At 31.5% G+C, this 15,905-nt stretch overlaps 1 protein-coding gene across 14 annotated transcripts in view; it reads left to right on the top strand.

Annotated features, from left to right (window-relative positions):
* Positions 1-15,905, top strand: part of LOC127732641 (dedicator of cytokinesis protein 9-like) — a 401,298-nt gene that overhangs the window by 7,540 nt on the left and 377,853 nt on the right. For all 14 annotated transcript variants that reach the window (XM_052241743.1, XM_052241732.1, XM_052241742.1 and 11 more), the window contains exons 2-9: positions 1,333-1,455; positions 4,724-4,896; positions 5,555-5,630; positions 7,630-7,728; positions 12,087-12,218; positions 13,091-13,256; positions 14,621-14,685; positions 15,457-15,540. In XM_052241743.1, the coding sequence (XP_052097703.1) occupies positions 1,333-1,455; positions 4,724-4,896; positions 5,555-5,630; positions 7,630-7,728; positions 12,087-12,218; positions 13,091-13,256; positions 14,621-14,685; positions 15,457-15,540 (918 nt within the window). The remainder of the gene's footprint in view (positions 1-1,332; positions 1,456-4,723; positions 4,897-5,554; positions 5,631-7,629; positions 7,729-12,086; positions 12,219-13,090; positions 13,257-14,620; positions 14,686-15,456; positions 15,541-15,905) is intronic.

Genomic DNA, 15,905 nt, shown 5'->3' on the forward strand with positions numbered 1-15,905 from the left:
ACATTGAACTTGATATACACCAAATTTAAAGAACAGATTTGTTCCTACATAAAGTTTCAATTATAGAAGCATCCTTTGATATTGACAAAGAAGATATGATTTTATATCCAAGTCGACCGAAGAGCAAATACACAGAAAAACTTCGGCAATCCAATAAATATAAATATTACAATTAGTGAAAATTTAAAAGTATATGATTTTATAGATTTGCATAGAAAAATGTTTTAAATCTTATTCGTTAATAAGCATTATTGTGTTATCGTGTGTTCAAAATGAGTACTAATCACTTCATCAATGTATGGATCTAAAGCACTAGTGTAATTAATCCCGGTATAAAATAACTAGTGCAATCATTCCGGTTCAAAATCACTAGTGTAATAATTCCTGGTTCAAAAACACTAGTGTGAACATTCCTTGGATGAAAACTCTCCACTTTTTATATAAATCAGCTATGCAAGTTTCAAATACACTAAAAACTATAAAGCCACATTTTATATATATTTCCCCTTCAAAAAACCTTTTTTAGAAACTTATAATGACTGGTGGATGTTTTACACTGGACCCGGATAGAAAAACCTAGTGAATTTTTGTTGGTGGATAAAAATCACTGGGGATTTTCTTCCTCCGGACAAAGTACACTGGCGGAATCAAACCACTGTTACACTTACTAGTGCTAAGACCTTTTAAAGAAGAACTTACATGAATGATATTTAGAATGCAGTTGCATTAATATCAGAGCATGTTTTTTAATGCAGAATTAGCTTAAGTCTCGTTATTAGTTCATGGTCAGTTGACTTTTTGAAACTAAAATATAATTACAATACATGTACCGGTATAAGGAATTTAAATTAGGACTGTTCACCAGGGAAGTATCACACAATTTGTAATGCTTTTAGATTAGGAATGTTTACCAGGGAAGTATAATACAATTAGGAATATTTACCAGGGAAGTATAATACAATTTGTAATGAATTTATATGAGGAATGTTTCCCAGGGAATTATAATTACAATATAGGGAAGTCATTATAATCATTCATTTCAAAACAGAAAATGTTACTCAGCTAATTATTTTGTATATATGAAGGATATTAACTTAGTAATTTTTTTGTTCAAGTGAATGACCATGTCAGGACTTTTTGAAGCTGGCTGTACAGTATGGGTACTACGTATTGCCCATTGTTGAAGGCCACCATACCTGACCTATAGTTGCTTACATTTACATCATTAGGTCTTCAGTAGATAGATGTCTCATTTGCAATCATAACCTATATATATATATCTCCTTATTTTTTATATTCAATCAGCTATTTGGATTTTTTTTTAATTTTCAGGCACGTCCAAAAGCCGTTGATCCTGTTGATTACGAAACCTATGTGACAAAGAATAAAACGATTCTACACAATGATCCTCAGAGAGAAATGCTCACATTCCCATATGATGACATTATTATTCCAGTAAGTCAAGTTATCATTAAGTTGTACTGTATGATTTACTGATGTTACTGTCTTACTGAACATGTATTACCATTAGGTTGTTAAATTCCCTCATTGTAAAATTTGGGATCCAAATAAAACATTTACAATATATAGCATTGTTGATAGTAAAATACCAAAATATCTAAAGGAAATAGTTCCAGCTGTATTATGAGTGAAAATACAGAAGCATTTGTTTCACATCAATTATTTTTTGACATCACTAATGTTATAAACAGCAGTAATGCACATAGGAATATGGTATACAAATGTGCATTTGATTCCAGTTGTCACAATTGTTATATGTCAGTTATATTTTCCTTGATAGGATCAATGTAATGACTAATAGAATAATTGCTTTTGTAAAGTGAATTAGAAATACACCACTCCTGTCAAAAACCAGCAATGATTCAGTTGAACTTCACACATTTATGATAGTGAAACCTTCCAAAAATATACCCAGCTGGTAACTGAAGAGTTTGTCCAGATTAGACAGGTGTTTCTTTTACACAGGTTGAATTACTATATGATCTTCATTGTACATGTATGTACAGGTATAAAGGTTGAGTTTAGGTAGGTTTTTCAGTTTATGCAGGGCTCAGTTAGACAGGATTTACTGTATAGTTTTCATATTCAAATTTTGCAAGTAGCTATTTTCCTGTGGATATAGATTTTCCTGCTGCCTCAACTAATTAGAATAATTCTCCACTCTAGATTGTTATAGCATAGATTTTCTACAAGTTAATGTCAAACAAATCATAGAATATTAGATTGGTTCTTCAGCAAATAAAACAAAATAAACCCGTTATCTATACAAGATAATTTACAGGAATAAAGATTGGTTTGAAATTCATGTCGACAAAAACTCCTATTTACCGACTTATTCATTCTTTTTACTGGATATAAGTTATGTCATTTTAAACTTTAAAGTTATTGAAATAGGCGTATGATGTATATATAGAACAAGGTTCACTTTTAGCTAAATATGGCCTTGAATTTCAACTTACTCATAAAACATCAGAAAGATCATAAGTTGGTTCTTCAATTGATCTATTTAAAAAGCCTTAATGCTTGGTAAAACAAATTTCCTCATAAGAGAACATTACATGCTCCAAAGCTAGCTTATTTTGGATACATTGTTAAAATATGATGATTTTGTGTATTTTTCTGATCTAAAAGCTTTAGGAAAACCTTGTCTGCAACCTACTATGCAAAATATTGTTTAACCGAAAGGAACATATTGTATCCCTGGACACAAACAATTTCTGGATAAAGAATTGCAGCCAAAGTAAATTATGCTGGAAACTGTTATTAGTATATATTATGGAGAAATTGGACTATAACTGACTTACAACACAAATCATGCATAATTAAGGTGTCATTACTTCATTATTTAAAATGTGATATGTCAAAATAGCATATATTGTATTTTGAAATAGTAATATCACTGCTATTTCTATTTGAAACTTGTACAATGTAGTATAGTGACCTGATTTATAAAACAGGCAATTCGCAAAATCCTGAAGCTAAAGAACAAGATTTTTATGCTGTTATAGTGTTCTTCATCTTAAAGTTACAGTTTATAGGTCTTAAATAAGGAGCAAAAGCTCACACCCAAATGTGCATTCAAGAGCTCCCTTTACACTGGTTGGAAGCCATTCTTTGCCAAATGTTGATAAAGCTAATCTGTCTTTTGAAACACATAGATGTTGGGTAGTAAATGTATTAACAAATTACAGACTGTAATTGGCAAAGAGATATCTCCCATTCAAGTAGGTTTGATCAAACGTTATGAATCTTATACACAATGCATATTACAACAAAACACAGATCAAGTTTAAATTTTGGTGGCGTCACTTTTACTGTTTGTTCTAGAGTTATGTCCCTTTACAAATGGAAAAATTGCTGAATTTTTCGTTTCCTTTCTCTAATTAACGTTTGCCTCAACCAAATGTTATGAAACTTATACACAATGCTTATTACCACAAAACTCAGATCAAGTACGAATTTGGGTAGCGTCACTTTTACTGTTCTTAAGTTATGTCCCTTTATTACGTTATATGCAAGTGGGGGTATCATCTGTGTCCCATGGACACATTCCCCATTTATTTTGTTTTTCCATCAACATACAGATAATGCAGTCATTGAAAAGTAAAGCGGGGAACAGTTTTCTCTGACTGAGTAGCACTTTTTAACAGTTTTAGCATACACAAAAACTTCTTGTTTATCTGTAAAGAATTCATTAACTTGTTAAAATCAATCTTGCATTACTAGTGATTGCCAATATTTTAACTTAATTTTGTAAACTGAATGGTTCTTGTAAAATGGTAACATTTATCCAATAAAAAAAGCTGTTTGACCACAAATGTTTTGTAAGTTTGTTTTTATGAAAATGAAAGTTTTACAAAGAGGTAAAGGATTTTTTTTAACAAAAGGAGAGAGATATATAAGGTATATGTCTATGAGACAGCAACCCAACAATGCAATGAAACCAATAAAGACATCTCTAGGTCATCATTAGCCTCCTGCTAAAGACATGTGACTAATTCCATATTATGCACATGTTACGCTCTAAGTTGCCTTGAGCCTAAACAAGTTTTGCATGTCTTTTTAAAGTTTTGATTGATTGATTGATTGTTTGTTGCTTAGCCTCCAGTGGCGAATGTTTACGGGACGTATTATGGTATACTGTTGTCAGTCCGTCTGTCGTCAACATGTCGGACAATAACTCAAAAAGGCTTAAATCAATTTTCATGAAACTTTGGTGAATTGTTTATATCTATTGACTTAAGATCCTTTTTCGATTTTAATAAATTTTGGATTTTACGTTTCCGAGTTATAGGATTTTATTCATAAAAAGGGGAAATTTTCCAGTTTTTTTCGGACAACCACTCAAAAATGCTTTGAGCAGTTTTCATGAAACTTTGGTGACTGGTTTATATCTATTAAAATAAGCTCCCTTTAGTTTTTTTTTTATAAATTTCTGATATGACATTGAGGAGTTATGGAACTTTATTCGTTGAAAAGCAACAGACATATAATGGGCTCATGGCGCAGCTCTTTATTAAGTTTTGTGGTGATGTGTAATTGAAAAAGTCTAAAGATAGACATGTTAGTTAAATGACATCTGTTGGATTTTAAACAATAGTTTAAGTTTACACTGTGTACATTTTAGTTTGTCATTATATCTTGCCTTTATTTTCAGGATTTGTTCATTTGAATATAATCATTCTAATGTGTTTAAATTTAGCCACCTTCACCACCAAAGAAGATGCGAACATTACATTCGACAGTACCACCTACTGCCACACAAGAAGCCACCAACCTGTTGGTACGAGAATGTATAAAGTCATACACAGATAGCTGTCATGTTGTCAAGTATAAATATGAACAGTACTCAGGAGGATACCAGAAACTTCTTAAGTAAGATCTACTATAGTATACCAACTCTATATAATGTGGATGAATGTCTGATATGTGAGAAATCAACCATTTCTATTATAAATAGACATCTGAGGATAAAGTAGCCTTGTAAAAATGTTTGAATTGAACAAATAATTACTCCAGATACTCACCTATATTTTGAATTAAAATTCATTTGATTCGTACTTAATTTTGAGCTTAGGGCAAGGTGAGTGCAATTCAATAAGAAATGACATTTTTGCACTGTTAACATTTTCATGAAATTTTTTAGTCATTGGAAAGTAGGAGACTTTTTGTTTTACATAAGGTTGGATTGGTTATGTCTGGAAAACTGAAAAATAAATTCTCTTACATTCTCAGGTTCAGTTGTAAACATCAAATGCACTGAATCACATTCAGTTTATACAGCCTCGTTGGATTTTAATGATAATTTAACACAATACAAACTAGCTTTCCATTAATACACAAAAAAAATATTTATATCAAAGATAAAGTGTTTGCTTCATTAATTTACTGACATAATTTTTAGGTAGGCATAAGAAACCAAGAAAGATTGAAACACATTCAAAGACAATATTTTGTATAGACCTTATTGTTATATGAGAAAAAAACTTATTGTCAAAAAAGATTTGCTTTATATTAAAATGATTTTCTCCAGATTAAAGACACCTGAAGCCTTACCTGAACATGTGTTTGAAATTGATGCAGAAGTGGAAGAGAAAGAAAAGGATGAGGTATATCTGCTGACATGGATACAGTTTTAGTTTAACACTAATCATTTGTAACCTGATATTTTAGGCTACTGTCATTTGCAACTTCGATTTTCATTTGATGACATCAAAATAGTTATAGAGTAAAATTCATGATCAACCAGATGAAAAAGTAACTACCACTGAAATCATTTCTGTTAATTTAAAATTTACTGTAACTGACAAATGTCAGCCTTTGTGTTTGAGTTTTGTATTCTATTTGGATATTTGTCATTATCATTCATTTTGTTATTCTCTGATTCTTGAGTTTTGGTAACCTGAAAAATTGTGTGTTTTCCAATCATTCATCAACCTTCTTTTTACCAAATACATTTGTACATATAAATTCTTTCATACACATAATGGCCATATATGAAATTTCCGTCGCTTTCCCAGGAACTAGAAATCAGAGCTTCATTAAATTTGTTAGCAAGCTTAGGCAAATTACATGCTTTCACATTCTTGACCATTTATGATGCTTTGGTCACATTTTTGTCTCGCCTTGACGGAGTCAAAAAGCGAGACATAGGTATGCTGTTTCTGGCGGCGGCCGCGTTGTCGTCAACAATATATTAGTTTGTGATTAGGTCTAGTTCATGGGGAATCACTAGTGGTAGGTCAATGATATTTGGTATGCAGTTGTATTAGCATTGGCACATCTCATTACCATGGAGATTATTTGGCCCCGCCCCCTCAATCAAGGTCTATTGACTTTGAAACTTTTCATAGTTTACATGTATTAGTTTGTGATTAGGTCAATGTATGGGGAACCACTAGTGGTAGATCAATGATATTTGGTATGCAGTTGTATAAGCATTGGCATATCTCATTTCCATGGAGATTATTTGGCTCTGCCCCCTTAGTCATGGTCTATAGACATTGAAAATTTTGCTAAGTTAACATGTATTAGTTTGTGATTAGGTCAGTTCAAGGGGAACCATTAGTGGTAGGCCAATGTTAATTGGTGTTCAGTTGTATAAGCATTAGCACATCTCATTTCCATGGAGAATATTTGGCCCTGCCCCCTGTCATGGTCTATTGACTTTGAAACTTTTGCTTAGTTTACATGTATTAGTTTGTGATTACATTGTAGATCAGTTTAAGATGAACTGCTAATGTTAAGTCAATGATATTTGGTATGCAAATTTATTGGCATTTGCAAATATCGTTTCCATGGAGATTATATAGCCCCACCCCTGATCATGGTTCATTGACTTTGAAACTTTTACATAGTTTACAAGTTAATGTTTGTGTTTAGGTCTGTTTAAAGGGAACGACTTATAATAAGTCAATGGTATTTGGTATGCAGTTGTATTAGCATTGGCACATCTCATTCCGTGGAGATTGTTTAGCCATGTACCTTCAGTCATGGTTCATTGACTTTGAATATTTGCATAACTTACATGTTAAAGTATTGCTATTATAATTTCAACATTTGCATTATCAAAATTACAAAAAGGTGAGACATATCTCTGTGATAACAGTTTATTTACTCAGGAACTATGAATCAACACCCTGAAATTTTAAATCAACATTTATGTGAGCATGCTTTACCATGTGATGCATTTTCACATACATTGCTCTTTAACTTTTTTTTAACCAAATACTTATAGCTGGGGTATCATTAGCGAGCAGTAGCTCACAGATTTACCTGTTTGAATTAGATATGTGGAAAATGATGTTTTAGTTATTCTTTGTTATGTAAGACACAATGCATTTGCCAGTGTAAATTTCATATATAAAGTGAGTCATGCCTGTTTAGATCATGTGAAAGAAAAATACATGTATGTTGATCACTGCTAAACTAAAAGATGTCAAATGGTATTAAAATCATCAAAGAAAGAGATCCTAGTACCTCTTCACAACATTTCTCCACCCTTGATAGTTTAATTTTTTTGAGTGCAGAAAATGGTATTTCCCTATGTGCAATAATGAAAAATGAAACTAGATTCATTAAAAAGTTTGATTGAATGTCTATTTATAGGACTCTATCAGTAGACAAATGGTAGATGTGGTTACAAAAGAAGGTTGGTTATACAAAGGTCCTGAAAGTGGCAAAGAAAACGTCATCAGTTTTACCAAGGTATGTCTAGATATTTATAACCTGGTCTCAAGATGGGGATAAAAAGTAATGTACATGTCCGTTTATACATGTATGTAGGTCAAAAGTTTTGGTTCACGATGATAAAGTACCACTTGACTAAAGCGTAGCGGAGGGGGCATTAAGTTTTACCCTTGTCCGTTTGTACGTCCGTCCGTACGTCCGTCCGTACGTCCCAAAATGGGTTTCCGTTCTCTAACTTGAGTTTGCCTCAACCAAATGTTATGAAACTTATACACAATGCTTATTACCACAAAACACAGATCATGTTTGAATTTTGGTGGCGTCACTTAAACCGTTCTAGAGTTATGCCCCTTTATAAATGAAAAAATTGCAAAATTTTTAGTTTCCGTTCTTTAAATTAAGTTTGCCTCAACCAAATGTTATGAAACTTATACACAATGCTTATTACTCACAAAACACAGATCAAGTTTGAATTTGGTGGCGTCACTTTAACCGTTCTAGAGTTATGCCCCTTTATAAATGGAAAAATTGCAAAATATTTAGTTTCCGTTCTCTAACTTAAGTTTGCCTCAACCAAATGTTACGAAACTTATACACAATGCTTATTGCCACAAAACACAGATCAAGTTTGAATTTTGGTGGTGTCACTTTAACTGTTCTAGAGTTATGCCCCTTTATAAATGGAAAAATTGAAAAAAATATATTTTCTTCTAAATATCCAGTTAATTATAAAATTAGAGTTATCTTCCTTTGTCCATGATTATAGTTGAATCAACTACAATCAATGCTTTATGCAATGCAATGTTTAATTTTGACTTCCACTGATAAAACACAGATCAAGTTGAATTTGGGTAGTGTCACTTTAACCATTATTGAGTTATGCCCCTTTATAAATAGAAATATTGCAAAATTTTTAGTTTCCATTCTGTAACTCAAGTTTGCCCCAATGAAACATTATGAAACTTATACACAATATTCATTAACACAAAACTAAGATCAAGTACAAATTTTTTGTTTCCGTTTTCTAACTTTAGTTTGCCTCAACCAAATGTTATGAAACTTATACACAATAAAATTGAGAATGGAAATGGGGAATGTGTCAAAGAGACAACAACCCGACCATAGAGCAGACAACAGCCGAAGGCCACCAATGGGTCTTCAATGCAGCTAGAAACTCCCGCACCCGGAGGCGTCCATCAGCTGGCCCCCCAAACAAATATGTATACTAGTTCAGTGATAATGGACGTCATACTAAACTCCAAATTGTACACAAGAAACTAAAATTAAAAATGATACAAGACTAACAAAGGCCAGACGCATCTGACTTGGGACAGGCGCAAAAATGCGGCGGGGTTAAACATGTTTTGTGAGATCTCATCCCTCCCCCTATACCTCTAGCCAATGTAGAAAAAACAAACGTACAACAGTACGCACAGTAAAACTCAGTTTAAGAGAAGTCTGAGTCCGATGTCAATATAGGAAACAAAAGAAAATAAACAAAATGACAATAATACATAAATAACAACAGATTACTAGCAGTTACTGACATGCCAGCTCCAGACCTCAATTAAACTGATTGAAAGATTATGTCTTCATCATATGAATATCAGGCACAATCCCTCCTGTTAGGGGTTTAGTATTATACCATCATAAAATATATGAGAAGAACATAACCCGTGTCATGCCAACAACTGGTTTTAGAATAAATATTTAATTCCGATGTAAAGACCCTATAAGTGAATCAATATTAAAGCCAAAATACGCAATCTTTACTGACCTGACAACAGTATCGTAACTATATCCCTTCTTAATAAGTCTGTTTAAAGGTTTTGTTAGCTTTTGAGGTGAATACTGACATTTTTGTGCTTTGTAAAGAATATTACCATAAAAGATTGGATGTGAAATACCCGAATGTATAAGATGTCTGCATGTTGAGTTATATTTACGAATGATGTCCTTATACCGATGATAAAATTTAGTAAATGTTTTGACTAGTTTATGATATCAAAAACCCTGGTGTAATAATTTTTCAGTAATACATAAATTTCTCTCGCTAAAATCTAATACGTTGTTACATACACGAGCAAATCGTACAAGTTGAGATATATAAACACCATAAGATAGTGACAAGGGAACGTCACCATCTAAATATGGATAATAAATTTGTTATACAAGGATACATATGGATCAGATAAACATCCTAACAAAAAATCTTGTTGGTCTCTGCATGTGGCCAATGTGGTTTTTGCATATGATAGTTCAATTTTTAGGGTCAAATTAAGGCCTTCATGGTCCTACCCAATTGATTTTGATGGTTTTGATATTAACTGTTCAAAAGAGTTATGCCTCTAAGTTACCTATAAATTTTGATTTTTTTGGGATGGGAAGGAGGTTTCACAATTTCTTAACATACAGTACACTAATCAAATTTCTCTTATCTCTTTTTATTATGCTTTAGCTAACATAGCCATTATTTACCAATCATTTGCTGTAAATAGTGTATAAAATGTGTTAAAAAATAAAATACTCCATATGGAATGCTGGAGTTGTTTCCCTTATTTGGGTGTTGTTGATAACTTGTGCTATTTTAAGAATATCTTTTTAATCTGATTTTTTTGGCCAACACAATGTTTAAAGCGTAATATAATGCATGACTGACTTAGATTTTTATATCAAATAGATAAATTGATACAAAATTTTAAATTAATGCAAGAAAAAATTCCCCTATTGTAATTTATTTATATTCTTGATCCTGGTCAGATTTGTTTCCATAACTGTTTAAGTCTAGATATGAAGCAGGATTTTTAGTAGATAGCTAGTGCCTAGTGCATTAGTTTGAAAGATAATACGAAAATGATGAATGAACTTCATTAATCTGAATGAAAGAGGAAATATGCAAGTTATATGACACATGTTACTTTGGAAAGGATAATACCCTATCATAAAAGAGGCCTGATAATTCACTCTCTCCACTGCAATATTGATTGAAAACATATTTGAAAAACCTCAGGAGATAATTTATTCTTTACAGGAATTTCTGTCAAGGTATACTAATGATTTTCATTGATCTGGAGCTGGTAGCACTTTCTGCTTTTCTTCTAGGGAAATTAAGAAAAAAACGTGTTTAAATTCACAGTAGAAAACTTTTTTTTTTAATAGAACTGCATTTGGTTTACAACAGCTATTTTAAAATCTTGAATATATTTGACTACTCTGAAAGGGATTCTTAATTATAGGAGTAAGAAGAAAGGTAGCACTGCAATTAAGATTTCAAATAAATTTTCCGCATGACAAGTAGAAAATAAATGAATATTTCAACAACGAATTGCGTATGCATACTTTCTTTTTCATTGTAAACATGGTAAAATAGTTTTAAAAAACTCTCCTGGACATTTTTCAAGATTGTTTTGCTGTAGTATTATAGTAAAAGCAAATTTAAGGAGTTAATTTATTCCTCTTGAAGGGATTATTTGCTTTGATGGAAGGGTTGGAAATATTATCAGTATGCTTCAACATGGCATGGTAGGTAGAATTTTCAACCCAAGACTTGAAAATTCTTCAGATACAGTAATTTAATAACTTCTTAAATTATTTTTTTTTCATGAAATGTTGCATTGATTTCATAAGAGATGACAAGGCTCAGTTGAAGAATCCTTCCATACTATTTGTCATACAGTGTAATTTACAAGTATATAAAAATCACATGTATATTGTGCCATATAAAATAAGAACATGGTTGCCAATGAGACAACTATCCTACAGAGTCCAAATGATGTGGGTTAAAGCAACTTTAGGTCACCTTACAGCCTTCAACAATGAGTAAAACCAATATCGTATAGTAAGCTACCAGTATGTTTGATTGCTTTTAATTAAAATTAGATAAAGTTTCATGATAAAGATGGGTGAGAAAGCTAACTCATTCTTGCATTTTTAGAAACAACTAATAAATTATGATTATTAGACATTTTTGTCAGAATTTTCAATTATAGAAGTTGTGCTTTGAATTTTTGTTATCTTACATACATCTTATGATGTAAATGTGAACCTTTAATTGTGCTAGCATTTAATTAAAAGAAGATAAGAATATAAAAATAAGAAGATGTGGTATTACTGCCAATGAGACAACTCTCAACCAGAGACCAAATGATATAGGAGTTAAAAACTATAGGTCACTGTACAGCCTTCAACAATGAGCAAAACCAATACCACATAGTAGGCAGAAGCCTATTCACACAAATTCTTCATAAACTAGTAATTCGTATGCTTAACTTTAATCAGAAGATGTTCATTTTACAAAAACATTTTCTGTATAATTTACATTCAGTTTTTGTTTTAAGTTGATTTTGTTTTTATCTTTAATTTTTCCATTTATACAGCAATTCAAGAGGAGATATTTTGTGTTAAAACAACAAACAGACATGACCTATATTCTTGAGTTCTTTAAAGATGAGAAAATGATAGAGGCAAAAGGATCAATATTTTTAGAGCTAGCAGAAGAAGCAATTAAAGTAATTTTATATTTATTGGTTTTTATGAAAAAGAATATATATAAAAATAAGGAGATGCGGTATGATTGCCAATAAGAAAACTATCCACCTAAACTCAAATGAAGTGGATGTAGGCAATTATAGGCAACCATACGGCTGTCAACAATGAGAAAAACCCATATGGTATAGTCAGCTCTAAAAGACCCTGACATGAAAAATATGAAACAATTCAATTGAGAAAACTAACAGCCTAATTTATAACAAAACAATTTAAGAAAAACAAATATGACAGACAGGAATCAATGACAACCACTGAACTACAGGCTCCTGACTTGGGACAAGTACATAAGAATATGATGGGGGTTAAATATTTTTGAAGAAGCCAACCATCCCCTAACCTGGGACAGTGGTGTAACAGTACAACATAAGAACAAACTGTAAATATCAGTTGAAAAGTGCTTAACTCATCAGATCGATACAATGCAAAAAAAATCTAACAAAAACACAGACCTGACATGGCAGGGTATTTATACATCCCTTAAAACTAAAGGGACACAATAGTAGGTTAAGATGAATAAGAATTATAAGACAAAGGCAATACAAAGTTGAAGTTTAGAATCTGGTCCAAATCTAAACAAAGGAGAATATGCAATTTTATTTCAAATTGGTTCATAATTTATGATTATTGAAATGTTGAATCTTTATACATTGCTTTCTTATTCATGAGTTGATTAGCCATAAAAGATAAGTAAATGCAGTAAAATTGCAAAATAACACAAAATTATGACAGTTCAATATTGAACATGTACAAATCAACATCATTCTCACCCAAAAAGATTGTAATACAGGAAGTGTATTTTGTGTTTATCTTAAGTATCTTGCTTTATTTTTAGAATCCAAAGAAGGGAAAATATTCATTTGAAATAAAGATGCAAGGAAGAGCACCATATTTGTTGTCAGCAGATAATGAGTCTGAGGCATCTGATTGGATACGTACAATAAATAGAATCATTAACCTAGCTGAAACTGCATCACAAATATCAATGGAACAAGCCAAAGGTGAATATTGAACTCTGATACTTACTTAGAATTTAGAAAAACATGCTTGATTCCAAGTTAAACATTTCAGTGACTCTTTTTTTAATAGATACTGGAATTTAGTATGTAAGGCCGTGTTCAAATGGATTTTTATATTTATATTCTGCAATTTTAACTTATCAAAATTTTGTTTATTCGAAACTGTAAGTTTAAAAATTAATATGGCATATGAGCCTCTTATTATTATGCCTCTTTTGACAGAAAGTAGGCATATAATTCTTTATAAGTATTTCTTCTTCTGGTTCATGTTCTCAGACAACCTTGTACAGGCAAGACTTTATTTCTTTGACATTAACAGCCAAATATATGTCAAGAAAAAGAGAGTCAAAGGCTACCAAAGGGACATTCAAACTCATAAGTCGAACATAAACTGACAACGCCATGGTTAGAAAAGAAAAAGATAAACAAACAACAGTACACAAAACACAACATAGAAAACCAAAGACTGAGCAACACGAACTCCACCAAAAACTGGGGGTTATCTCAGGTGCTCTGGAAGGGTAATCTGATCCTGCTCCACATGTGGCACCCGTTGTGTTGCTCATGTTAGTGTTCCATATGGCAGTGTGTTGCACATTATCGTGACCTTTATATGACCTTGACCTTTTACTTTAATGTCAAAATGATTGGGTTTATTTGGAGACACATCATAACTTATTTATTCTTTGACATAGGATTTTGATATTTAGTGTGCATCACCTCAAAAAGATGTGTCATGCCAATTAAAGATGACTTCTGGTCTTGACCTTTGACCTCAAGGTCAAATAATTGTTTTGTCAGGAACATTTTCATGTCTAATTGAAATCACATATAATCTTGCATGCAAGGCCTTTTCAGTACACTTAATTATTAATCTTTGGGGTCATTGCTTTCTAGACCTTTCTAGTGCTCCAGTTTTTTTTCATGTCCTGTTCCCATATATTATTAACTATTTAATATATTGAACAGTCAAAATTCTGAACATTGTTATTTTTTGTAAGAGAAATCAATGGAAATAAAGCTGTACTTGGTTTTTGATTTTATGGTTAGAATTTTTAAAAGAATCAAGACAGAAAGTGGCAAATGGTAGGAGTACAAACACTATAAATTTCAATTTAAATCTAACATATCAGTTTTCAAATGTTTTATAAGTCATAACAAAAAATGTATTAAATTTATCAAAAGGGGAAATAACTCACAAAAGTGAAAAAAGATTAACACAAAAAATCAAATAGTTGAATATGCATGAAATAATTGCACAACTCAGCTTATGTACTCATGGGCCTCCTGTAATTTTATTACATTTCAGAATAGTTCATTATTTGATGTACATTTGCTAATTTCAGAAGAACCTACTCTTGACAAGGCAGAAGCTAAAGTAGAATACAGTATGCATCCCGAGTTACAAAAGGTAGGTAATTGTCAGACTATAAGTATAGATGTTTCGAAAAGGAGGAGATATAATAAGTGGCATATTTTTTAATATTTTCAAATTTATATAAGTTCTATTGACTAATGAAAAGGATGATATAATTTTGACGCTAGATTTTGAAATGCAGTGTTCATACCTGTTTGACATCATGAACTTGTATGAATTGACATATTTTAACAAAAATGGTCATTTTACACAGTTGTTTTGCCAAAATTTTAATTACCCGTAGACAAAAGCTGAAGCCTTCATGAAAAAGATACTTTACCCACATTAACATCATTGTATAAGACATCTTGTCACAAAATATCTTTTCTGTGATAGGTTGACTTGTATCTAAAATTAATGACAAATTTTCAAAATAAGACTATTTTGGAAGTTTATGCAGTCAAAAATGTTAAGCATAATTCCAGAATATAAATACTGATATCTATTGTATCATAAGCACTTATAGGGTGTTATTTGGTAGATTGATAATACTTTTTGATTTTCAAATTCAAGGCACCATAAGTGTGACCTTATACCTTCTCTTACATTATATTTAAAGGGACCAGTTTGATAATTTATCAATTTTTTTATGTTTAACAATTCTGCACAGTGGAGAAATTTTAAAATCCAAAAAAAAATCATTTATTTCATTAATTTAGTGACCATAATTTTTACACTGCATCTACAGTACATAAAATAAGTTCTACTTAGTAAGCATCTTGTACTGTTGTTAAATATATGATTAAACTAAGTGATATTTTTCAGTATTCCAGAGAAACAGAATCAATGGTTACATCAGCAAGAGGGAAAGACAGACAAAATCTTTTCAAGGTTTATCCTAATTTAAATGTGAGTACCTGTTGTCCACTGTAAGGTTGGACCTGTGTGGAACATATCGTTGCAATTTCCTGAATCATTAAAAAAAATTAAAAAATTCCATAAGATTCAAAGACTTAAGACAAAACCTAAGAACATACATATTAGAGTATCCCAATATTACTGTATGGTCTTCAATAATCAGAGATTTAGCTCTGCTGATAAAGTGTCAAAAAATAGCAAAAGTCTGTCTTAAATATAAAAATAAGAAGATGTGGTATGATTGCCAATGAAGCATGATAAAAAAAAAATTTTGGATTTGAGACAGGCAGTTATGGCTTGAGTTATATTTTAAATGATTAAAATGAGAAGTCAGTAAACTTCATTGAGACAGCAGC

Source organism: Mytilus californianus, unplaced genomic scaffold, assembly GCF_021869535.1.
Source record: "Mytilus californianus isolate M0D057914Y unplaced genomic scaffold, xbMytCali1.0.p SCAF_26, whole genome shotgun sequence".
Lineage (NCBI taxonomy): Eukaryota > Metazoa > Mollusca > Bivalvia > Mytilida > Mytilidae > Mytilus > Mytilus californianus.